Here is a 26,473-nt window from a genome sequence, read left to right on the forward strand (position 1 = left end):
CCCTGTATGTCAAGAGAAGGCACTATTTTGACGGTTTCAACATTTTTTTATTAACTTTATGCATAAAAACTAGCTGGAGCTGCAGAAATTATGGTTGGCCGGCCCAGAGGGGTGGGCAAGGAGGGCGACGGCCATGGGCCTCCAATTTTTGGGGCCCCAAATTTTTATATATATTAAGTAGTAATAAAGTGTTATATTAATTAAAAATTAAAAAAAAAACATAAAGAAAACAAATTGAGCCAAAAGAGAGATCATTGAATAAACAATCCTCATCTGTCTCCCACTCCATCCTCATCTGTTTCCCACGCCATCCTCATCCTCATCTGTCTCCCCTTTTGTGCATTATTTTTTATCTTTTGTTCATCCTCATCTGTCTCCCATCCCACGCATGCCTTCTTTTATCTTTTGTTCTTTTTTCTGCCCAACGGCTTCTTTTAAAACTCAAGATTTCTCAAATAATTCTCTCCCAAACACCTCTCATCTCAGCTATCAAATCCGTCCGTCAGCCCTGTTGTTCACAGATCCAAAGCATCAACTTCCTAAGCTCAAATCGAAATTCTCCCTCTATCAAACTTGTTCCTCTTCATCTCTACTATAACATGTCAAAAAATTAGCCCAATCGAAGAAATTTAGACACCTGAAATGCAGTTTCAGTGTAAGTATGTCATCTCTGCTCTGCTCTGCTCCCTTATTTATTTTGTTAGATATTGAATTGTATGTTTTTATATTTTTCAGATGTGCAATATAGATCAATTGAAATGAAGGCTCTGCAAGATTGAAGAGGTTTAAAACAACTTAAGCATAAACCAGGTTGTATTATTTTTTTTTATTGCTTAAATTTAGTTTTTTTTCATTTGCTGGTTGGTTGGTTTGGTTGTGTTTCGTTGCTTTGCTGGTTGTGTTTGGTGTGGTGTGTGTTTATTTTGTTCATTTGTTGTCTGTCACTTTCTAGATTTCAGAGTTGCAGTAACAAAAATGGTTAGGAAACATGAATCTGGAAGTCAAAAAAGAAATAAAATGAGAAAAATAGAAAAAATGATTCAAACTCAAAAAGGAGCTCTTGATTTTGTAAAAGTTGTGGATTGTTTTCCAAATGTCTCAATTGCTTATAGAATTATACTGACTTTGCCAGTAACTGTGGCATCTGCAGAAAGAAGTTTTTCAAAATTAAAATTAATAAAATCTTATTTGCGATCAACTATGTCACAAGAAAGGTTAAATTGATTGGCAATCTTATGTATTGAAAAGAATATGTTGGAAAATATTGATTTTGAAGAGGTTATTGATGATTTTGCTTCTCAAAATGCTAGAAGATCAAGAATTTTTCAATGAAGATCAAGAAGATCAAGAATTTTGAAGAGGTTGTAGATGATGAAGTGGAAGTCAAAGGAGCTTTTTGTGTACAATTGAGCCACTTGAGAACTAAGCCCTATGGAAGAGCCACTTAAAAACTTTTGTTTTGTTTTGCTGAAATTTTAGAAGCTCTATGCCCCTAAATATGATTTTTGTTGTTTATGGATCATATACTTTTGGTTTTTTTTTTTGTTGGTTGAATGAAATTATTCTATTTAAGCAGTGGGATTTTGCTTCATATTCATAAAAAGAAAAAGGAATGAGCAAATTTTTTTAAAAAAATTATATACTAAGGGCCTCGTTTAATTTTTGGCCATGGGCCACCAAAATGTCAGGGCCGGCCCTTACAACACACGCAAAAAACAGTAAACTATTAGAAATACAGACATCCTTCATCATGGTAAATCTGCACTGATAAGTGGGGTAAAGGCCACTTTAGTATATTCAGTGCCTCCTTTCATTTCAAGTTCTTCTCCATGAGTCGCCTTGCAATCGTGATAGAGGACTGTGTATGCCATGAGCTTAAACATTCCGATCAGGCAGGATATCGAATTCAGGAGGAGCAATGGAATCATGGCAGCATTTGATGACATGACTGTTTTGCCAAACTTGTGCACACCATAGAACACAGGAAGAGAGACTGCTCCAAACAAAAGATTTAGGAAAAATCCGCGTATCTTCAATCCTTTGATGAGCTGTCCAGCCTTCCCAAGTGCCTCAATTCCACAGTTTTCTTCGAGTACCGAAACAACGAGTGCTAAATTCCAAACAACAGCTAGATAAGCTTCGAAAACTAGAGCTAGGAGGAATATGATTATAGATAATAAAGAAGGCATAGTGAACGAAAGATTGAAAATCAGCACCAAAGGACCCAGAAAGGTTATGAGAAATAGACAATAGCCCAGATGAAGAAGGGTTATGTAAAACCAAGTAAGAAACGGTCTTTTCAGCAATTTCACGGCCCTTGATAGAAGTTCCTTGATAGACATGTCTTTTCCGCAATATGTTACTGCCGATGCTAAGATTGAAGCTGTTGCAAAGAACAAAGAGAAAAAACAGAATGCGAAAACAAAAATCCACTCTAGTCCAACAAATAATCGGAGGTCGCCTTTCAAAGTATTCAGAAGGTTTCCGAATTCAGGGGTGCCGATATTCATAGCTAGAAGGTTTGCCTTGAGGGCAAAATCAGTGATCGATGGTTTAATGGACAGCATATTACTCAAAAAGAGGATAGAGCTAAGAGAAATTATGAGCAGGAAGATGCAAGACATGAGCTTAACATTTCTGAAGCAAAGTTTCTGCGATTCCATCAAAGTTCCCACCAATTCCAAAAGCATAAAAGACCCCATCATGAAGAAGAAAGAAAAAATTTGATGTTCTTCAAAGCTTTTAATATTTTCTTGCATTGTAAAGGAGCACAAAGCCATAGCCTATTTATATTATGATTTTCTGACTTTGTCTTCTCCATTCCATTGAAAACTCCACACATTTGGCCTTGCCAGCACGAAGGAGCCAAATATTGAATTTCCTGAAAGCTACGTACGTTAAAATCCAAGAAAATTTGACACAGCCAATCCACACAGCTCAGTAGAAGAATAGACCCGGCTCGGCCGGCAATTAATTAATTGTATGTGTTTCTTACGTTGCCCCATTTGACTTGAGAAATCCACATATGACCTGCTAGAGATTAGTTTGAATGGGATAATAATAAAAACAGTGAGAAGGACAAGCCTATTCAAGATTTCACCAGCTACATAGATAGAAAAGTAAATGTGACATAATGTAAACTTAAGATGGGGTAAAGTCATATGACCAATCTATGATTGAAGGTTCTAATCAGGGCCGGCCCAGAGGGGTGGGCAAGGAGGGCGACGGCCATGGGCCTCCAATTTTTGGGGCCCCAAATTTTTATATATATTAAGTAGTAATAAAGTGTTATATTAATTAAAAATTAAAAAAAAAACATAAAGAATACAAATTGAGCCAAAAGAGAGACCATTGAATAAACAATCCTCATCTGTCTCCCACTCCATCCTCATCTGTTTCCCACTCCATCCTCATCCTCATCTGTCTCCCCTTTTGTGCATTATTTTTTATCTTTTGTTCATCCTCATCTGTCTCCCATCCCACGCATGCCTTCTTTTATCTTTTGTTCTTTTTTCTGCCCAACGGCTTCTTTTAAAACTCAAGATTTCTCAAATAATTCTCTCCCAAACACCTCTCATCTCAGCTATCAAATCCGTCCGTCAGCCCTGTTGTTCACAGATCCAAAGCATCAACTTCCTAAGCTCAAATCGAAATTCTCCCTCTATCAAACTTGTTCCTCTTCATCTCTACTATAACATGTCAAAAAATTAGCCCAATCGAAGAAATTTAGACACCTGAAATGCAGTTTCAGTGTAAGTATGTCATCTCTGCTCTGCTCTGCTCCCTTATTTATTTTGTTAGATATTGAATTGTATGTTTTTATATTTTTCAGATGTGCAATATAGATCAATTGAAATGAAGGCTCTGCAAGATTGAAGAGGTTTAAAACAACTTAAGCATAAACCAGGTTGTATTATTTTTTTTTATTGCTTAAATTTAGTTTTTTTTCATTTGCTGGTTGGTTGGTTTGGTTGTGTTTCGTTGCTTTGCTGGTTGTGTTTGGTGTGGTGTGTGTTTATTTTGTTCATTTGTTGTCTGTCACTTTCTAGATTTCAGAGTTGCAGTAACAAAAATGGTTAGGAAACATGAATCTGGAAGTCAAAAAAGAAATAAAATGAGAAAAATAGAAAAAATGATTCAAACTCAAAAAGGAGCTCTTGATTTTGTAAAAGTTGTGGATTGTTTTCCAAATGTCTCAATTGCTTATAGAATTATACTGACTTTGCCAGTAACTGTGGCATCTGCAGAAAGAAGTTTTTCAAAATTAAAATTAATAAAATCTTATTTGCGATCAACTATGTCACAAGAAAGGTTAAATTGATTGGCAATCTTATGTATTGAAAAGAATATGTTGGAAAATATTGATTTTGAAGAGGTTATTGATGATTTTGCTTCTCAAAATGCTAGAAGATCAAGAATTTTTCAATGAAGATCAAGAAGATCAAGAATTTTGAAGAGGTTGTAGATGATGAAGTGGAAGTCAAAGGAGCTTTTTGTGTACAATTGAGCCACTTGAGAACTAAGCCCTATGGAAGAGCCACTTAAAAACTTTTGTTTTGTTTTGCTGAAATTTTAGAAGCTCTATGCCCCTAAATATGATTTTTGTTGTTTATGGATCATATACTTTTGGTTTTTTTTTTTGTTGGTTGAATGAAATTATTCTATTTAAGCAGTGGGATTTTGCTTCATATTCATAAAAAGAAAAAGGAATGAGCAAATTTTTTTTAAAAAATTATATACTAAGGGCCTCGTTTAATTTTTGGCCATGGGCCACCAAAATGTCAGGGCCGGCCCTGGTTCTAAACTCCATAATTTACAAAAGCACAATGCGGAAGTTCTATAAATGTAATTTACATACTTTTGACTCATGATACCAAACACAAGAGAAATCAATATATGTGTATTGAGCGATGGTAGGTGAGTTGTTCTTGTAGAAGAAATAGGTTTCTCTCCCTAACATTTTGCACATTGAAACCCTACTACGTGTTGTCTTCAATGTACGTGTTTAGATGGGCTTGTGCACTCTAATTGCTAGAGACATTGGAACTTTGTAGGAAACATATACAACTGACAAGATTATTTTTATCCTTAATTTTTTACTTATACGGCAGAAAATGCATTACTATCATGTATGTACGTCGTTTTTCTCCCAATTTGATGCGGAACTTCAATTTTAGCCGTCCAGCAGATTGTGCAGCATAAAATTGTTGGAATATTGATTTCAACCTATGCACACTCACAAACTTTAGTTGCACAATCTATCAAGCATTGAGATTAAACAATGGAATGCACAGGAAAAAAAAAAAATGAACATGAAACAGACTGGAGCTTCTTTTGCTCTCGGTCTACTTCTAAAGTTCTATGTCATATATTCTGGAGGAGACTTGCTCTCCCTCAAAAGTCTTACACGGATATACACCTTTTTTTAAAAAAAATTTCGGAAATACAAGGCTTCTCTTCAAGGGCGGAACCAGGAATTTTTCAACAGGTTGGCTAGCTAAAGTTATTAGCTTAAAATTTAATGATTATTTTTTTTGGTACTTACAATATCTATAGTCTTTCTAGAAATAAAAGTAAACATTAAATCATATAAACCACGGTAGTTCATAACTCCATAAATTAATTTTCAATAAGTTTTAACATAAATCAAATAGGGTTTAACACCATAGTGGATTGAACATCTAAGGTTTTTTACCTAGATTGACCTTAGTTCCTTCATGCATTCATATCATACATGAAAATTTGTTTCATGTAAAAATATTGACTAAGTATGAAAAATGGGTTTTCGGAATAATCATTTTCTCAAGATAATTTTTGGCGGCTTTTATTCCTCACACATCAAATAAGAAAACTTGATTTTATGGAATTTTAGTATGAAGTATATATTGACTTAATGAGCCATCATTTTTAGCTTAAATCGTATTTTGCACTTAAGTAAATGGAGTAATATAAAAATAAATAAAAGTAAAATGACAAAGACATTTACTTAAATGTTGAAAATGGAAATAAGGTAATCTGTACATCGCCACTAATTGGGCTAATATTGAAAATAAGTTAAATATATAAATTTTATATTTTTTTTTCTTCAAAAACCACACTGGGCTATAGTGTGCTGTAGCCCTTAGTGTGGTTCCGCCCTTACTTCTCTTCCACAAGTCAAACCTTTTCATATCAACCACGCACTTAAATATTTGTGGTTTTGTTTGCTTAAAAATATGTATCCTCCTTTTTCCACCCTTCTTCCTCTCTGTCTCTCTGCGTCCATTACGCGTTGATAGAATCATGCAGACTTTTTCTTTTATGGGCTGAAAATGCTCAAGGAGTTTGTGTTGGAAATATGTCCTTAAAGCCAACTAATTATGTAATAGTTAGAGTTAAGGACATCTTTGATAAAAGACATATTATATTATCAATGGGTAAGAAAGGTTGTTTTATACATTAAATCATCCTATATTATCTTTTAATATGTAGAACAACCATAGTCCAATGAATACACAAGTGGATATGAGAGCTATGTAATGAGATTGCATACATGGAGACTTCTCATCATCCCTAAATCCTGAATATGTTCCTGGTCATAGGAATATTGATTGGGCGTCAATATTCCGCAAAGATAAGTACACACAGTATCGTCTCTATATGTAGGGAATGACAAGGTCTCAAGTCATTAAGTGTGGACAAACATTGATATGTGTGTAGGTGCTTGTAGAAGAACAAATACATTGAACGCGATCCAACATATGAGTTACAGCATGGAAGTTTTTACTCACATGTCAAGGTGGAACTCATAAATTGCAATGGTGCAAATTAATCCTTAAACCTGAGGCATCATAGATGTTTTGTGGCTATGTTGTTAATCTTTGAGGGCACTATACGGTCATGCTGAATTGGGCAAAGCTTAAAGGTGCTCATCAGGATTCTCAATAAAGTCATGGAAGCAAATGAATGTACAACAAGGAATCTCTACTCTCAGTAAAGGAGAGAGAATACTCCAAGATGTGATTGGTCAAATCTCTGTGCAGAGTAGTGATATTTTCGAGGGAGAATATCCGCTTGAAGATCCTTCAACCTTTGAACTTCATTCTCTCTTTTCCTCGATTCCTGTAAAAAAGACCAGAGTAAATAGACCACACCCAGGGGGTGTTGGCCAAAGGCCCTCCGATGCCTAAGTTAGTTCAATTGTGTCTAAGTGAAACAATAGCTAAAAGAAGGTATGAAGTTTTCTCTATGGTGAGAACCGGGTGGCCGGAGCCGTGTGTGGTGGCCAGACCTGTGTGTGTGTGTAGGGTTTCTCGGGTAGAAATTGGATTACCTTGAGTGTTGAATAAATTGGCTCCCACATGTTTCAGAAAACGAAGTAATGCAGTGAATATAAAGAACTAGAGAATCTGATATTTGTTAAGATTTCATATGGACCGACTCTTGGTCCCACTACTAGCAACATTAATATTGTCCGCAACTTAACCACATGTTTAGCAGGTGTAGGGTTTTATACAAAAAGCCTCGATGTTATTAGGAGTGGAGCCATTTGTTATATAGAGCTTTCTATTTTATGAAGTATCCGATGTGGGACTCTGTGTATTCTTCAACAATATTAACAACTTATTGTCTAAGCTTCGATACAACAATATAGCCCCATTACATTAGCCGTTTATAACTAGAATTGAACTTCTACACAACAACACACAACTCTTGAATTAATTCCAAGAGATATATAATTGTCCAAAAACAAGAAAAAAGAGATATATTTTAAATTTTAGAGAGAGGTTCAGTGGTCCACTACTAGCAACACCGATATTGTCCCCAACTTAACCATTAACAAAGCCTAATAGGTGTGTGATTTTGTCACAAAAGATCTCGCTGTGATATTAGTAGTAGAAACATTTATTATATGTTGTATTTTATTTAGTCAAAAATCCGATGTGGGACTCATATTCTTCAACAATATAATATAGGGTTATTTGCAGCAATGGTCCCTCAACTATACCCCAAGTTACACTTTGGTCACTCAACTCAAATATTAGTTGTAGAGGTTAGTGGCGGAGCCACGTAGGGACCAGAGGGGTCCCAGGCCCCTACTCAACTCTCTCTCTCTCTCTCTCTCTCTCTCTCTCTGTCTCTCTCAAGCAATTTCACTCTTCTTTTCTTTCTTTCTCTCTTTGTGTGTAAATAATTTAATGTTGTGTATATGAATTGAATTGAATATTGAAAAATGATACACGGGTTTTATATATACAACAATCATAACTTGATGTGTGAAAGTTGTAATTTAAAGCTTATTTCTTTTTTACTTTAGGTTATATTGGTTTAGGGGTCTGACAATGATTTTCAAGAAGCTCTACGAGAACTTGTAGTGTTTATGCTCTCATTCCCTTTATTTCTATATTTTGCAAGATGACCCCCTCTAACCTCAATTCCTAGCTCCGCCACTGGCAGAGGTCACTCAATTAGGTGTCTTGTTGCACCGTTAGTCCTACCGTCAAAGTGTTGAGAATGGTGGTGAGAGTACACCTTGAGTTAAAGTGGTGACCAAAAATATACCCATATTATATTGTGGTCCCTTATCATTTCCTCTTTTTCTTTATTCAGCTTCAGCTTCCGAGGAGCCAAGGTAACAGAATCGAACTAGTCATGAGCATTGGCCTTGGCAGTTGAAGAAGGAATTAATGGCATGTTTACTAATCCGGAATTGAATTAGGGGGAATTGAATTGAGGATGAATTGAATTGAGGAGGAGTTGGATTGAGAAGAATTAGATTCCGGATTCCTAATGAAGTTGTTTACTAAACCATATGGATTGAGGGGAGTTAGATTCCGAATTCCTATTGAAGTTGTTTACTAAACCATAAGGAATTGGGGTATAAGTGGTACTAATTACTAAAATGTCCTCATTTTTTGGTTAAAGTAGATGGTGTATTTGGAATTTTGAAAATTGTGTGAGGATATAATGGGTAAAAAAGATGAATTCCTAATGGGTGAATTCTCCAGGAATTAGAATACCACCTCCCATTCAGTAATTGAATTCCTCCAAAATCAGGAATTCAATTCCTAATTTTGTGTGGGCCCCGCTTACTTTTTCAATTCCTTATGTGAAATAAACGCATGAATTCTCTATGGGCGGAATTCAATTCCTGATGAGAATTCCAATTCCTGATTGGTAAACATGCCATAAAGTTGAAATTAGGGACCAATGAGATTGATGAGAAAGTGATTGGTTTCGGAGAGCTTAAAGTTGAAAAACAAAAAGAATCGATGCAGGCTAGGCTAGGACTGAGTCAGATTCCATAGACGAAGGTACTACCCAACTTCCGCGGGTACCACTTGATTATAATTATAATACTTTTAATTACATCTTCTAGAAAAGAATCCAGCTCCACCGAAGAAAAGAAAGACCAAGTTGTAGTTGAGATTAAATAAATAAATGTCACATAATTTGGAAGTTGGGAGATAACTAAATTCTAAAATATAGTCTTGCCGTAATTTTCAATCTTCCGCGCAGATAAAAGAAAATAATTTTCAGCAATAATAATCTTTTGACTTGTCTTTCAACAACCTTATCTAAGTAGTTTCATTAGAGCATCTTTTTATTATTATTGATAGACGGGAAATAACAATTAAAAAAAAATGAGCTGTCATCAGGGACGGACCCAGGATTCTTAGCTCGTAGGGTCATAGTATAAAAGTTCAAATTTTCCCTACAACAATGGAGGAGTTGGGGCTTAAAGGCTTGGTGGGGGAGAGGGTTAAAGGTTTGTGGGAGGTGGAGATTGGGGATTTAGATTTGAGGTTTAGGAAATGGGGGGTTTTGGAGCTCTGAGCGTATGTCTGGTCGAAGAGGATCTGTTATACAATCTGTTTTTTTTTTTTTTTTTTCAAAGACCTGGACCAAAACGACGTCGTTTTGGCCAGGTCTTTTAAAAAAAAATTCGTTGCAGCTGGTCCAAAACGACGGCGTTTTGGCCAGCGCATTTTAAAAAAAAAATCGATGGGCTTCTCCAAAACGACGCCGTTTTGGCGTCAGTGGTTTTTAAAAAAAAATATTAGAAGCTGGGCCAAAACGACGCCGTTTTGGTCAGCTTCTTTTAAAAAAACAAAACAAATCCCCTGTTCAGCTTCTTCTTCCTCAGGTTCTGCAGCTTCCTCTTTCACCCATTCATAGGGTCACATACCATTTCAAAGGGACCTTCTACCTTGCGTTCATGGAGTCCATAGGGTCGTTTGACCCCATTGACCCCATTGTGGGTCCGTCCCTAGCTGTCATATTCTACAAATAAGGATTCGGTCGTTGGACCCAGTGGTGGACCTATTAAGGCGCAAGGACGTGCATTGCACCTCCCCTCGCCGGAAAAACCATTTTAGGTGCTTCAAATTGCCCCCTTGCTCAACTAGTGTACAAATTACCTTATTTTCATTTTCATTTTCATCATTTAAGTAAATGTCTTTGTCCTTTTTACTTTCATTTATTTTTATATTACTCCATTTACTTATGTTTACAATGTAAATAAGGAAGTACCCCCCCATTTGGATTCAAATAAAATTATTAGAAAATCAAATTCCCACCAAATCAAAATATGAAAAATCGATTTTAGTGCAAAATACGATTTAGGCTAAAATTGATGGCTCATTAAGTCAATATATACTTCATACTAAAATCCCATAAAATCAAGTTTTCTTATTTGATGTGTAAGGAATAAAAGCCGCCAAAAATGATCTTGAGAAAATGATTATTCCGAAAAACCATTTTTCGTACTTAGTCAATATTGCACCTCCGCTAAAAAAATTCTAGGTCCGCCAATGGTTGGACCTAACTAAATAGTCTACTCTCTCAACTACAAGCAGGAATGAGAACCTTGTCCTTGATAAAGCGCCCCTCGTCTCCCTAGTCACATGCCTATAAAAACCTACTTGTTACATTCCTCAGACAATTTATCATCAAGAAAATGCGGTGTTCCTTAAACCAAGTAAGTGTAGTCCTAATGTGCAAATAAGGATGGTTATGGCAATTAAAAGGCATGCATGATTTGCTTACGTATGACGGTACATGGTCAATTTTGTTTTGTTGAAGTAGAATTTTCATTCATGCATGATCTTTATTTTTTGGTCTATTAATTATCATAAAAGCCTATCACCTCTAAATTAAATTTCTAGCTCCGTCACCAGTGATAGAAATGATTAAGTGGAAAAAGAATTACAATGAATATGGGACAACATTTATATTAAATGCAAAATATTTCAACGAAAATAATTAAAATGTCACTAACTTGGTAATCAATTGCAAAATATCAAGGAATATAATTAAAATGTCATTAACTTGGTAATCAATCTAATCTGCTTCTTCAACTTGACGAAGAATACAAATTTACAAAAGGTTGCCCCCTTTCAATTCTTATTAGAAATTAAAAAAAATAAAAAAAATAAAAGAACTATGTATTTCTCAAAGAAGAAAAAAAAAATATAAAAACATAAGTACAAAATTCAAACCGTGACGTTCTCATTTTCACCACCACCAAGTACGTGGCGTTTCCTACACTCGCAGTAAAACACCGTGGTAACTACGTAACCCCAGAGCACCACCAACCCATACAAAATTACCCAACCAAATTTATCCTCTATGCCCACCACCACCCTCGTCAGCGTTGGCGTCGATGATCCCTCCATCAAATCCTGGCCGTCCATCACTTCCTCCAGCTTCCTCGCCACCACCCACGTTAAGAACACGAACAAACCCGACAACGCCCACCCGCACAACCTCTTACCCGCCATCAACGCCCACCCGACCCGGATCGCATCCCACCCGAACCTCTCTTCCAAAATCGACGCGACGAGCCCGAGGCCCAGAACCGCCATCAGGTAAATCTCGAGACCAGACCCGAGAACGAGGATGAAGAATCTGGACCACGACGAGTTGAATACAATCGACAGAGTCCACGGCACGACAGCGTACGCGATCGAGAGCGCGTAGATGCAGATGGAGGTGACCAGAGGTCTCCTCCAGGTGAGCTTAACGGCGTGAAGGGAGGAACGGAGATCGGGGCGTTTTCCATGGAAAGACGATGACGTAGCGGTGACGGCGGTGACGGAGGCGAGGAGGGAGAGAGCGTAGCTGGGGAGGAAGAAGATGGCCTTGATGCGGAGGAGAGAAACGGCGTCATCGCGGGATTCCCTCCAGACTTGGCGGGCCTCGAATCGGCTGGGGGCGAGGCGGGCGAGGGACTCGAGGTGGAAAATGTGGGACTTGAGCGGGTGGGAGGAGAGGGAGAGGGAGAAGAGGAGGAAGGAGAGTGGGAGGGTCGTGAGGGCAAAAATGGAAATGAAGGTTTGTTTGTTTCTCAGGAAAATCTTGAGGGAATCGAGCAGGGTTTTGAGAGCGGTTGATTGTCGATCGTAAGAGAAGACGCCGTCTCTTTCTCTTTCCGACATTCTCTCTGGACGGGCGGCTTTCTCACTTACTTCCCTATGAAGTTTGTGAGGAGTATTAAGGAAAGTTATCGAGCGTTCCTAGTGCAGTTGCCGAATTGACGGAAACGCCCTTTCCGACCCTTGTTTACAACATTGTCCTTTTCAGATGATCTATATATGCATCTACTTGTGATAATGACTTTTATCATGAATGATTCCAAATTCCTCGATCTGGTCATCCCAAGGTCATCTCGGTCATCTCCGTTAAATCTTCCGTCAAAATTAAGAGTAATATTTTTAAAACCTTCTAGTTTCTAATCTCTATCCAGGGCGGCCCTCACTTGAAAGTAATGACAGACGAATAGTAAAATTGGAATATTCGGAAGTGCAAAGTATTACAGCTATTAAGTCTGCCATTGTTACAGCTTCTAAGAGCATGTCCACCCCAAAAGGTTAAGGCAAGGCTAAGGCAAGACAAGGGCTGGCACTATTTATATAAATAGTGCCAGCCTTACCATTTTTTGTTCCACCCAAGGTCTTAAATATCGATAGTTTCGAAAATATCGGTAGTTCAAAAACACGGAAATATCAATGGAAATATTGGGAAAATATCGATATCGATAAAAATTGAATAAAAACCACAGAAATTGTGATAAATACATGGAATTTTTAATGAAACTTTAGAAGAAGTTTATTTAGTCAATCATCTATTATTTTGACACAAAAAATTGGAAGGAAATGCATTGCATAATGGGTTTGAGTGATTTAAGTTGATTATATTACGAGCTGACAAACTCTGTGACTTAGAAAATCTGGAGTAATTAATGAAAGAGAATTAAACACCCCCTAGTAATTTATTTATCATTTTTTAGTACAATATTTTACACTTTATAAATTACATTGTAAGATACATGAGTAATCTTATTTCACATTATTCACTGGACATGGTACACGTTATTATATATATTATTTATCAAAAATTGAAAAATAATTAAAGATGTAAACCAACTTGATTTGTCATGAAAATTAGGTACTTTACCATGCTTAAAAAATAATAGTGAAGATGGAAAATTAACTAAGAACATAAATAAATTATCCAAGGAAGAATTAAATAGTAAATAAAGAAAATAATTATAGAGATTTAAGTAATTAAGCAACAATTTGAAGGGGAATTTAGTAACGTAAGTACTTATAATGAATAATAAAATAATCAATAACACTAAATGGATTAAATAGAAAAGAAATAGATTATATTAAGTAATTAAGTAACTGATTAACAATATAAAACAATAAGTAATTATGTTAATTTCTATTTTGAGAAACAGCTCGCAAGTATTATAAATTTAGATTCCGTAGCTTATTATCACAAAGTAGGGCTGGGCATACACACCGAAAACCCGATTAAACCGCCCAAACCAAATCGTTGGTTTGATTTGGTTTGATTTTTTTATTATTTTTTATTGATCACAAGTTTGAAACCAAACCAAACCAAACCGATATTTATGATTTGGTGTTCGGTGCTTGATATTGAAATCGTCGGTTAAACCAAACCAAACCGGTGAGTGATACTCAGAAATACTAATAACATATTAAAAATTGTTAAAGCACATGCATATGGAGATGGAAAAATCATGTCTGGCTGGCGTGTGTTGGAACTTGGAAGTGCACTGCCCCATAAATAAAAAGTAAATATCAAAAGCCATCTTCTTTTCTTTTCTATTCTTCCCACTTACCTAACATCATTATAATATTGAAGTTTTGTATTTTATTTCTATTTTTGCGCACCTGAGTTATCTCTTCTTCTACCTCTCCCTCTTTCTCTATCGCTCCCCATCTCCCTCCCCATCCTCAACTCAGATTCTCTTTTTCTTTTTGAACTGCAACAACAGCAAAGCTCCAGACCACACACATACTCTGCTTCGATGATATAGGGCACTGCTCTCTCTTGCCCAAAGCCTTAATCGCCACCATATGGAGAAAATTCTGATGCTTCAACCACTCTTTCTGCGATTTCTTTGTCTTTCAGCTCAATGAGTTTTCTTTAATTTTTGGAAGTTCATATAATATCGCAATATATTGACCAATTGCAACTGCCACTTGGACGAAAATATCGTTATCAAAATATCGGCGAAATTATCGATAAATTGACATATATATATATATATATATATATATATATATATATATATATATATATGGATATGTGCTAAAATATCGCTGCCAATACTATTCATTATCGATATTTAGTATGTGCAATCTTCGTATGTCCACGAGAGGCGTCAAGTTGACTTGATCGAGCACTTGTGGGAGATGAAAGGCAATCACAATGGATGAAGTCAAGATTAATGCTTTGTTTTCAAGTTTGCTTTATTTTGTGTGTGGTGTGTTTGGAATTATGCTTTTTTTTTAATTATGCTTTGTTTTGTGTGTTGTTTGCAATAAAATAAGGTTTGTTTTTAATTAAACTTTGTTTTCATGTGCAAATATTTTTAATAAACTGTCATATTATTTAATGCTTTCTTTATTGAATAAAAGGGAAACAATACAACAATTCTTAATACATATGGCAAATCTTTCAATCCAACCTAATGGTTTTGATCATTTAACTAATCCGTATTGCTAGGTCTGTCAACATGGAAAAGTTTTCTTATCATCACATCCCTTCGTTTCATCTTCAAATAGGACTTTGTTTCAGGAGACATATGGGTGGTATCCATGGCCATGATTTTCATCTCTCTATCCTCCATGTCTTGTTCTTGTGCATGCTGCCTTTCAATTGCAAATGCTTCATGTTGTGCCTTGTCCGCTTCTTCTCTTTTCAAGTCTCTCTCAAGTCTCAATGCACTATTCTTAGCAATTTGCTCCAAAAATTGTACACATTCATTGTTCGAAGTGCTCCCTTTCTTTGCCTTTGCCGCCTTTCTCCCAATAGGTCTCGGCACACGTGGGAGTGGTGAGTCTTGATCCATTGGCGAATCGATTGCCGGCGAATTGTGGAGCGGCATCTCATTCAACACAACCGTCAGAGCAATGCAATTGATTTTGAATCTCGAACAATTCTTCACAATTTCCCAACATTGTTGACTTTGGAAACTTTTTTTGCCTTGCCCCGTGGCACCAAACCACATTTGTGCTTGTATGATCTATGCAAAATAAATAATTGGAAATGCAACCAAAAAATGAATATGGAAGAAAATCTAAATAATTTGGAATTGCAATAAATAAAAAATGATTATGCAACAAAATATAAACAATTTAGAAATGCAAGAAATAAAATGATTATGCAACAAAAAAAATAAATATGTAAGACAATATAAACAATTTACAAATGCATGCAAAAAAATTATTATGCAACAAAATATAAATAAATTAGAAATGAAAGAAAATATAAATTTAATATGCAAGAAAAAAAAAATTTCGTTAAATTGAATAAAACAAGAATGATAAATATTTTACCTCATCGGTAAGATTTTGACCGCTTCGAATGTTGTCCCTGGCTTTTGCCAAGGCATCCCTCCATTTCCCTAACTCTTTATTCAAAATTTTCCAATTGGATTGTAAGGCCATTTCCGTCCGAGTCGAACCGAATTTATCAGCAAATTCTTCATGAATTTTTCTACACATATGAGAAAACTTCATCTCATTGCCTCACATACTTTCACCCAAGACTCACACAACACAATATCTTCCACAGTAGTCCAAGCGCCTTCGGCTTCGACAGAAGAGGCCATTTATTTTTTGATACAAATGGAAACTAGTAGAAAAATATGAGTGAAATGGAAAAAATATTGGAAGGAGAAGAGTTTGTATGAAGATTTGGTGTGGAAAGTGAATAAAATTGATAGGTATTTATAGGGAAAAAATCTAGTATTTTTTGGTATTTTTTTTATAAAAAATTTCGAATTTTTTTGGGGCCGTCAGATTTTTGGAAAAAAGCCATCGCAGCGTCCAGGAAGAGCCACGTGGCATTTTTCCGTTGGGTTCTGTTAGCTCTGACGTCAATTGTGACGTCAGCACCTTTGGGCTTCAGACCAGGCAGGATTTGCCCGTGGGCTTGCCAGGGTTGGTGGGACCCACGGCTTGCCTGGGCTCCTTCTCTCATGCTGGAGGCATGCTTGGCTGGCCTGGGGGGCTTTTTGCCCGTTTTGAAGCAGGTGTGGACTTGCTCTAATGTTTTGGACAATACTCTATCACGAATTCAAGCCCATGGGAACTATTATAAATATGCTTCACCTTATGACATGGGAGCAGGTGACATAAATCCAAATCGAGCATTTGATCCAGGATTGATTTATAACGCGACAGTGCAAGATTATGTAAATCTATTATGCTCCTTAATTGTATCATACTCCTCGTCTACTCTCGAATATCACATCATCAAAAATCTATAATTGCTCGAACCCATCGTCGGATTTTAATTTCCCATCATTCTTTTTGACATATAATGATACCACAACTGTTGTTACAAAAAGGTTTCGAAGGATTGTAACCAGAGCCGGCCCTGGCCCAGGGCCACCAAGGCCACAGCCCGGGGCCCAAAACTGTGGGGGGCACAAAAATATGATTTTTTTAGCCTATGTATTTATTACATTGACAAAAAAAAAAACCCCCCAAACTGTCAATGTCCTAGAAGAAAGTACCCGTAATCATTAATCATGGCAGCACCAAACCTCTTTGAGATTCTCTAGGAAACTAAATATAAATTATATAATATAATATTTCAAAAAACAAAAATTAATGAAACTAAACATATGGAAACAAAGAGTTCTTAACAAACAAAAAAGAAAAACCTAAACAAACGTTCTTATCTTAGCCAAAAAAAAGACTTGGTAGTGGCAGCAACACACATAAGAAGCTTTAGCAATTTGAAAGTCTTTTCTTTGTGTCATTTGTTTTTTAATAAATAGATGTATAATAGGATTTTTGTAAGAGACATCTTTGTTAACTTATTTTTCTTTTTTATTTGTTTTAGCAAAAAACTCAACAAAGATTCTTCTTTACAATTGGAAATTTGAAATTTCGAGTTGAAGAAAAAAATGCTCAAAATCCAAATTTTACTATTCTTTGTTCATTAGTTTTATTGTTATTGTTTGTGTTTTTATAAAAATTACCTAATAAAATTAATTTGTTGACAAATTTTTTTTTGTAATTTGGGCACATTCTAAAAATTTGCCCTGGGCCTTAGAAAACCCAGGACCGGCTCTGATTGTAACCAATGTTGGGAAAGGACCGACCACTTACATGGTTACTGTGACAGCTCCTCTAGATTCTGTTGTTAGAGTATCAACAGAGATGTTTAGTGTTCGAAAGGAAGTATGAGACACAATCCTATAACGTCGCAATAGAGCTCAAGTAGAAACAAAATAACTTTACTTTCGGCTCACTACTTTGGCAAGAGCAAAATGTTAATTCACGACGTAGAGCTAGAAGTCTTATCGTTGTGGCACCAATCGAAATATAATTGTCCTAAGAAAAGCTGGAGGTAATTATGTACAAATAGTTTACAATTAATAATGTGAATTCTAAAGGACCTTGACTTGTAGTCTCACGTTCGAACCCCCATGACATCGATTTTGCGTGTGTATGAGAAACCTCATCTCCTCTAGTTTAGATTATTGCACTCAAACAATGAAAAAAGTGAATTATAAAGATGTCTCCTGTTAATAACTATCACTAATAATGTGTTACCTTGAAAGCTCCACAAGGTTATTTTACATTGTCACTAGAGATAATATACAACACATCCGTTCCAACACTCCACACTTCTAGCTAGTGTCCTATCAACCACCCGGTTTCTCGATGAACCGGAGGCTTTAAGTGGTCGGTGCCGGTCCTGGAGATTGGCTTATCTACTAGGTCGGTTCATTAGTCAGATCCGACCAAATAACCGGACGACCCGAACCGTGCACACTTGTAAACAGCAGCATTTTGTGAAAAACTATAAGCCAAGGAGAAGCAGGAGGGGAGAAAGACAAAAAACAAAAACATGAAAAAAAGAAAGGGTATCATAACTTTGAGGAGCTTTTGGAATATGCCAATATCAAAAACCAAAGCCGTGCATCATCAACCACGTTTCGATAAGCTTAGGTCAGAAATGTGGGAATGCAAGACTCCAAACAAAAGATTACAAGGCATCCACAACATCTTACCTTATACATTATTTCAGGATGCTACTGAGGGAAATTATTTAATATTTAATATTTATGCATATCCAATCCAAAGACCATTTCTCCTCTAAATATAATAAACAAATTAAACCCAATGGAACAATGTATCTTATGTTACCATTGATTCACTCAAATTCCTCCATAATCCAACAAACCAATGTACCATTTCTTCAAATTTTCTTGGCAAACAAACAGAACACAAGAGAAAATAACAAAGGTCATCTATTATACATTAGAAAACTGAAAGTAAAAAGAAAACTTAAGTAAAAGGCTAAACTTAAAAGCATGTTACAAAATATGCACAACTTACATCGCAAGTCCTACCAAACCCTCACCCTCAAATCATTACTGTTCCTATTAAAATTCCACAAGTACTTGGCCTCTTCTTCTCCATCCAAACCAACCACCGCGTCCGCCTCCCCAGAATCTAACCGCACACGTGTACGGCAAATCGGGCAAGCGGACACCTTCACCAGCCACGTGTCCAAGCACCGCCTATGGAACACGTGGTTACACGCAGCGAGTTTCCTGCACCACTGCCCATCGCGAAACGCGTCCAGGCAAACGACGCAGTCCGTCTGCGGCGGCGAGGACGACGTCGTTTCGGATTGGGGCTGGGCTCTGAAGCGGAACTGGGGGAGGGCCTTGAGGTGTCTGGAGGAAAACCCAGATGAGGGGAGGGGGGATTGGGCACGGCGGCGGTGTAGAGCGCCGGCGGCGAGGAAGAGGAAGAGGACGATGGCAGCCAGGCCGACGAAGAGGAAGAAGAGGGAGGTTATGGAGGTCATAACCAGGGCTTTGATGATGAGAGAGAGAAGCTTTGGATTGGATTTTGGGGGCGGCGGCTGTGGCTGTGCAATTACATGATTGTGGTTGCGGCGGTAGGGATCAGAGGAGGTAGGCATGGTGGTGTTTGGTTTTGATGAAAGGTTGTTGAGAGTTTCTATTTAAGATCGAGTTTTGGAAAGAAATGGGACGGGGGATATTTTTGTTAGGGAGATGCTGCTTTTTAATTAAATCATTATTTGGTCATGGTTTGTGGGCCGTGGATAAGTCGGTTCTGATTGAAAGGACCTGTCTGCCGCCCATGTATACCAAATCAGCGTGCTACTTGGGCTCAATCCCAAAACTTATCTTTATGCAACTATTATATCTCAAAAAAAAAAGAAAAAAAAAAGCAACTATTCAAGTATATTCCGCACTCAAGCACTTTTTTGCGGTTATTTTATTATTATTTTAGAAGAGAATGGATTTTATTAGAAAATCAGAGTATTATAAGGATAAAGCATGTATAAAGTGGCCTCGTTAAAACCTCTTTGAGGAAAACTCAATGGGACAAAAGCCCAGAAGAAGAAAGAGTACCATACACGCCGAGACTACAAGAGAGTCAAGCAATAGTACACTCAGGAGAGTCCTCATTTAGACAATCCTGTAACAAAAAAGGTGGGTTAGAAAACCAAAAATCTAAGGCCTCTAGTCTTGACCAAGATTGAAGTGCACAAGATGATCTGCCACTCCGTTAGCTGTGGGGGAACAAAGCGGGCCGAGTAAGAAGGGAGCGAGGCGAGGAGTTGTCGAATATCTTTGACAAGAGCCCCTTCTGCAGCATAACAGGGATCTTCCTAAAGGATCAGATGGATGACAGTCAAAGAGTCAGACTCAATAATGAAAGGCGTGAGAGAACCATCCACTGAAAAAAAAAAAAAAAAAAAAAAAAACCAGTTTTGAGAGCATACAACTTAGTAGCCCAAACTGATAGCACACTAGGAGCATGCATCGCTATTGCCCCACAAAGACAACTGTAGGAATCTCTAACCGCTACACTGACCCCATGTAAACTAGAACTCAAGCTAAGTGCACCATCAACATTGAGTTTAAAATTACCAGGATGGGGAGATTGCCACTTTTTATCAGGAATTGGCAAAGAAGACCGCCTATGATGGATTAATAAAATCTTATGATACTCAGTATCATAATTCTTTACACTAAAAACTATTTGATTAGGGGCAAGACATGAGAACCAAAACAAAGCTGCATTTCGGGTTTTCCATAAGAACCATAGAGTAATAGTAAACAAAAAGTGTTGAGAGCTAGGGAGGATATCCCATACAACCAACAATCAGATTGCAATGTCATGATAGGGTAAAGTGGTGAGAAGTGGAGCCCAACCTATTAGGCGCAAAACAGAAGAACTGACTGTGCAATTGTGAAAAGCATGCATAACAGTTTTAGTCGGATCCATACAACGAAAGCAAATAGTATCTTGGACTATTTTCCACAGAAGAAGCACCTCGCGGTATTCTATCTTAGTAGGGAACTCAAAAACTATTATTTTCTTAAAAACAAGGAGTTCTCAAATCTATTTTTTAAGATTCAAAAAGTTGTTTGGTATACAACTTGAAAACCATTTTTGAATCTTTAAAATTTGAAAACTTGTTTGGTTGAATTCTTGAAAACAAATTTTTTTCTTCATTTTTTATAATTAAGATATTTTGATAAACATTATCAAAATTATATTAAACATACTATTTTAACATCCATATTTTAATACTATACATATATGATCGACATGCTCAATTGGTCTTCAAGTCTTTAATAATACATATTAAATTAAAACATTCTAGACTAAATAAATTATAAGACTAATGATTCTGAATATAATCCATCTACATTGCTTCGGCAGTGTGATCTCTAGCATCACTCATTTCATTAGCATTGTTCTCATGCAAATGGATGTGTTCTTCATCTACCATTTGAAGATCAGTGGCTTGATATTGATGAAATATGATGTCATTTCTCAATTGCATTCTAATTAAGTTATGCATGGTACAACAAGCAACGCGAATACGCCTTTGTTTCTTGATTGGATAATTTGGCATTAGCTTATGATTAGGAAAGCAAGCCTTAAGCACTCTGAAGCATCTTTCAATAACGTTATGTAGTGATGAATGTCTATATTTGAATAATTTCATTACCCCCCTTGGATGTCTGCCTCACCTTCTATAATCACGCAAGTGATAACGCTCTCTACGACATGGTGAGAGAAACCCACACATATTTGCATAACAAGAATCAACAAGATAATATTTTCCTATTTAAAAACTATTAATATAAGTATTTTACTCCATTTAAATATATTATTAAAAAATATTGTTGAGGCCCAAAAAAGTCCATAGTCGGGCCCGAATAAATTCCTGGCCCAATGCGGCACCTCATTAAGAAAAGGCACGGATTGGAGCACGCAAAAGCCCGCCACACACAAGCCACAGTCCACGTGTCATGCCAAGTAAATAATTTGTTATGCTAGGAGCTAAGATAAGGTAATAAAATACATCGGCTTTATAAGCCCAGGCCAATTAAGCATCGTGTCCCTCTTAAAGGACGATGAAATTAAAGTATGCCAAGCGACATGCCGTGCCAAGCGGGAAATTATTATTTCACACCTAACCACACTACAAGCCCAAGTGGGCCCAAGCCACTCAAATGCCCGGGGCTTGCTTGAGTGGGTTGTGGTATGGATGATAATAAGTTGTCATGAGACCCATTGGTGGGCGAGAAATGGAAGTCCCGGGTTGCTTGGGAGCCACGGAACTCAAGCCTATTTCTTAGGCCCAAACGTGGTAAGCATAAGAGAGAAAATAGCCCATTACTTCAACCAAAATAGCCCAACCAGAAAATAGCCCAACCAAAATAACCCAACACTTGATAAGGTTAACCCATTTATTTGATAAATCATATTGTTGTCTCAGGAGGCCCATACAATTAGAATAGGAGGCAGCAAGAGCCTCAACACTTGGCTGGAGAACAAAGCCACGAAGGAGGTTGGGAGGACCACGTGCGTAGAGCTGCTGGGAGGCTCCAGCACATGGGAAGGAACAAGTTTCAAGCATAAACATCAAAAGGACCAAGGGATATTGGCACGCAGACTCCTAGGAGAGGAATCACCCTTTGAACTAGCATGCATACCCATTTCTTTCCCTCATCAAATCTGGCCATAGAAGAAGGAAGGAAAGAAGGGAAGGAGATGGTTGGAAGTAAGAAGTTCTCCATTGTGGCAGCTGCGGGAAGAGCATTGAGCTCCCAAAATCCCTGATTTTGTGAGATTGGACAGAGAAGATTTTGCCAAAATAAGATAAGTCAAAAGAGGGGAGGAGAAAGGAAGGAAAAATCTTGGCCAAATTGGATAGAAACCATTAGGGTTTCTTGGGAAAGGAGAGCTTCTAGCGGCTATAAAATGAAGCCTCTTCTACCCAACAAGCATCATCCACATCTGGAGAGCAAGCTTCCTCTCTCACCTGCAAAACCTAGCAAATTCGTGCTCTATTCACCCTTCTCTCCCATCTTCCCTCTTTTGGCAGATTGTTATAGCACTTAACAGAGCCTCTGTCAAGCTGCCGGAAAACACTTAAGCCACCCATTCCCATCTTTCCCTTCCTCATTCTCTGCCAAACCTTCCTACAAACCCCTCCTCTCCTACCTTAATACCTCCCTTTTCCCCAGAAACACATAGCTTTCTCTTCAGTGCTAAACTCATGACAATTTTGCTTCCATGCCACAAGCCTCTCATGCCAAGCTAGAAAATCTATCTGTAAGTTGTTGTTATTTCCATTGGTGAAGGTAACTAAGGTGTTTCCTAAGGCTTCACTACCATTTCGAAATATTCTTGGGGCTTGATTTCCGAACTCGAACACAGGGGGATAACTTCACCAATTCGCTCCTTACGGCAGCCCATCCCATTTGTAGGTGCCGGAAGAAAAAGTCCCCTACAAATATTATAAGTCGATATGTTTAAATAATTTCATACCTTCTTTAGGCAATGGGAAGTTGTTCTCTTCTCGACCTTTTGCATCCATCAACACTCTTGAGTCATTAGCTGTTCCTTCCTATCCCGTGTAAACATATGTGAACAACATGTCAAATGAATATGCACACATAATATTTTGTGTCACCTTAACTTTTCTGCCTCGATATGGAATTTGTTTTGATGCAGGAGCCCATCACTGATATGTGTTCCATCAAAGCACCAATACAATCCTACCAAGTAACAATTAAACCATGACATGTCAGTACTTAACTATATAATAAGAAAAAAAAGAAGTAGTTAAGTTAATCACACATTTACCTTAAACAACGGTGGTAATTAGGATTCCCCAGGTGTCGCATCAATATTGCTTTGAGATTTCTATTATATTGTCTAGACAAGGTTTCTTTAGAATGTTAAAATTTCTCAGCAATCATCCTATTACGAGTTGTATGCCCAATAGTATGCAAAAACATGCACACTAACTCCTTGATGCAAATTAATCTATCATCTTGTAAGAAATCCAAGCCCTTCAATGTTGAACACAAGTTCGTAAATGTGTTCTTATTCATTCTACCAAAATCAAATAACCTATTTGGATGTCCATTCAACAACTCTATCACAAATTGGCGACCTGAGAGTTGTGAAGTCATACATGGCTCTTTATGTAAACGCGAGTAATATTCATTTAGTTTTGTAATTAAAAGCAACTCTCCAAGTCAATCATCCAAATCAGATGATGAATCATTTTTAGAACTTGAATGAGATGATGAATCACTTTCAGAACTTGAATGACTATTGCCAACTTCATTTGAGTCCATCCTCTATAACAAAGACAAATATAACAAGGAATAAAAAAAACATGGTAAACAAAGATAAATATCCTTCAGTAGACCAGCAATGCACTAACTCAACTATACAATCTGAAAAATAATATCTTAACAACAATCAGGACAAAAATAGTTCACTAAATTTAAACAAAGTATCCCTTTGAACCAAAAAAGAAAAAAAAGAAACAGTAACTCTAAACCAATGATTGAAGTTGAAGAATGCAATAAAAAAGAAACAGTATTCCTTTGAACCAAAAATATTTCACTAAATTTAATCAAAAGTATCATTCACTCCTTCACTAAAGCCAGAATTGCAGAATCAGAATCAGCTTAGGCAGCTAAACACCAACTATAAATTAATCACAAATTCACAATGCCATAAAATTTGAGTTTATGGAACATTAAGGTCACAAAACAAGAACATGGGAATCAAAATCAGACAGTTTGATTGGTCTTCCAAAATTCGAAGACTCTGAAGAAGACCATGTGTTTCATTAATCAAATAAGTGTCAAGCAACAAAACAGACAACTTCACTCTCGTCCACTTAATCATATATAAGTTTCAAGCTCAATTAATCATTCAATTATCTAAGTAAATTAAGACTCATTCACTCTCGTTCCTTAGTAGGCTATTGAGCCACACTTTTCTTCATGGATCCAACATCTTCACGAACATCTTCCTCCAATCCAAATTAGTAAACTTATCCAAAGCTTTCACATAAGCATCATCATTCACTCCCTCTATGGTCTCCATTATTTCCATACAATCCTCAACGGAGCTCAATTCTCTATATGGAGAAGATACTTCCTTCTCACTCCTACACTTAAGCCTTGCCAATGAAAATTCAGTCTTGGCATTAAGAGACTTTGCCCAAGCTTCAATGGCTTCATCCATTTTGGTGGCTTTAGATGACTTTGACCTTGAGGGAAGATCACTTTGGGGGAATAGAGCTGCACGCTTGTTCTTGTTTGCAAGTTCCTTCATCTCCCTCACTAAAGCCTCTTGCATCAATTTCTCTATTAAGATCTATGTGCGCGCCAATGGTAAGAAAATCATTTTCTAGCTCTCTTTCAACATTAGAATATGGAGGAGAATTAGTAGATGCATATTGCATCTGTCCAATGGCAGTAGTGTTGTTGAAGATCACAACAAGCAAATCATAATGAGGACATCCTTTGCTACGAAAACAGCTTGCAAACTTGTTTTTATGTAAAACTAAAACAAGATAGATTAGAAAATGCACATGTATTTGATACCAAAACAAGATAAATTATACAACAATATGCATACCTTGAGATATGATGCCCAAACTTCTTCAGATGCTTGAGCAATGTTCATGTTTGGGTCTCAACCCATCCTGGTATGAGAAATGAGCTTTCCAAACTTACGGTGAATCTTGCGCAATCGGTTATATTTTGCTTCAATTTGTCACGGTTGTATCTTTTCCCAAACTTGTCAAACAACTTCTTTTCTATCCCAGCCCACTGATTCTTATCTAAAGTATTGGTTTGCAAGCCTTTTTTTGCCTCTTCATATAATAGATGAATAAAATGGTCTTCACTAAGCTTTGGCCAATTAGTTTTATCATCAAGCTCATTTTCAAAGTCCTTGTTTGACACCTCTCTACTATGTATGATATCAATGTAAAAAACAACAACATCACACATTAACTGATGATGACACAATTAAAGAATAGCCCTTTAAAGAAAGCCACACATAATATCCATCCAAGTTACTTGTACAAACAAATTAATATATATATAAATATCGACATATAAAATCAAAGAACAAGATACTGAATATTCCATTTAAAAATAGGCTTATTTACTATAGTGCCCTCTTAAACTTTGATCAAATCTCACTTTACCCGCCCCCCCCCCCCCAAAGTTAAAATGGCCCACTTAATCCCATTGACCATGATTTTGTGTTCGATTTTACCCCCCACCGTTATCTCCATTAATAACTCTGTCAGTTTTGATGATGTGTCATGTCAATGGCCCACTTTTTTTTGTTTAAATTGAATTAAATATAAACTAAAAATTTAATTACTTGTTTAATTATAAAGTTATATTAAAAAATGGAAAAATGAATAAATAAAAATCTTTCTTCTCTATGCTTTAACCCTACCCAGATCCAACTCTCCCCAAGGATCAATCCCTATCCCTAAATAATAGCATCATCCTTACTCCTTTCTCGTCTCTCTGCAACCAACCATTGGACATCATCATCCATAACCACCCACACCCATACAATTCAGTAGGCTACGACAGTGCTGA

At 36.9% G+C, this 26,473-nt stretch overlaps 3 protein-coding genes, 2 long non-coding RNA genes and 1 pseudogene across 5 annotated transcripts; 2 read left to right on the forward strand and 4 right to left on the reverse strand.

The window, feature by feature from the left end:
• The first annotated feature begins 247 nt into the window (after positions 1-247).
• On the forward strand, positions 248-1,538 carry LOC110761561 (uncharacterized). Its single transcript, XR_002527401.2, has 2 exons — positions 248-655; positions 736-1,538. It is a non-coding gene; the product is annotated as an uncharacterized LOC110761561 (long non-coding RNA).
• A 159-nt stretch (positions 1,539-1,697) lies between these two features.
• Positions 1,698-2,774, reverse strand: LOC110766378 (uncharacterized). The gene has a single exon (XM_021969696.2). The coding sequence runs from the start codon at positions 2,757-2,759 to the stop codon at positions 1,749-1,751; it is 1,011 nt and encodes a 336-aa protein (XP_021825388.2). The 5' UTR covers positions 2,760-2,774; the 3' UTR covers positions 1,698-1,748.
• A 561-nt stretch (positions 2,775-3,335) lies between these two features.
• LOC110771291 (uncharacterized) lies at positions 3,336-4,635 on the forward strand. Its single transcript, XR_002528870.2, has 2 exons — positions 3,336-3,752; positions 3,833-4,635. It is a non-coding gene; the product is annotated as an uncharacterized LOC110771291 (long non-coding RNA).
• Positions 4,636-11,281: 6,646 nt separating this feature from the next.
• Positions 11,282-12,502, reverse strand: LOC110747099 (uncharacterized). Its single transcript, XM_021947301.2, has one exon. It carries the CDS (start codon positions 12,417-12,419, stop codon positions 11,475-11,477), a length of 945 nt encoding a protein of 314 aa, XP_021802993.2. The 5' UTR covers positions 12,420-12,502; the 3' UTR covers positions 11,282-11,474.
• A 6,205-nt stretch (positions 12,503-18,707) lies between these two features.
• LOC110747250 (RING-H2 finger protein ATL56-like) lies at positions 18,708-19,564 on the reverse strand. Its single transcript, XM_021947454.2, has one exon. It carries the CDS (start codon positions 19,468-19,470, stop codon positions 18,886-18,888), a length of 585 nt encoding a protein of 194 aa, XP_021803146.2. The 5' UTR covers positions 19,471-19,564; the 3' UTR covers positions 18,708-18,885.
• Positions 19,565-24,800: 5,236 nt separating this feature from the next.
• LOC148297222 (uncharacterized) lies at positions 24,801-25,864 on the reverse strand (annotated as a pseudogene).
• Between the last annotated feature and the right edge of the window lie 609 nt (positions 25,865-26,473).

Source organism: Prunus avium, chromosome 1 (genome assembly GCF_965620075.1).
Source record: "Prunus avium chromosome 1, drPruAviu1.hap1.1, whole genome shotgun sequence".
NCBI lineage: Eukaryota > Viridiplantae > Streptophyta > Magnoliopsida > Rosales > Rosaceae > Prunus > Prunus avium.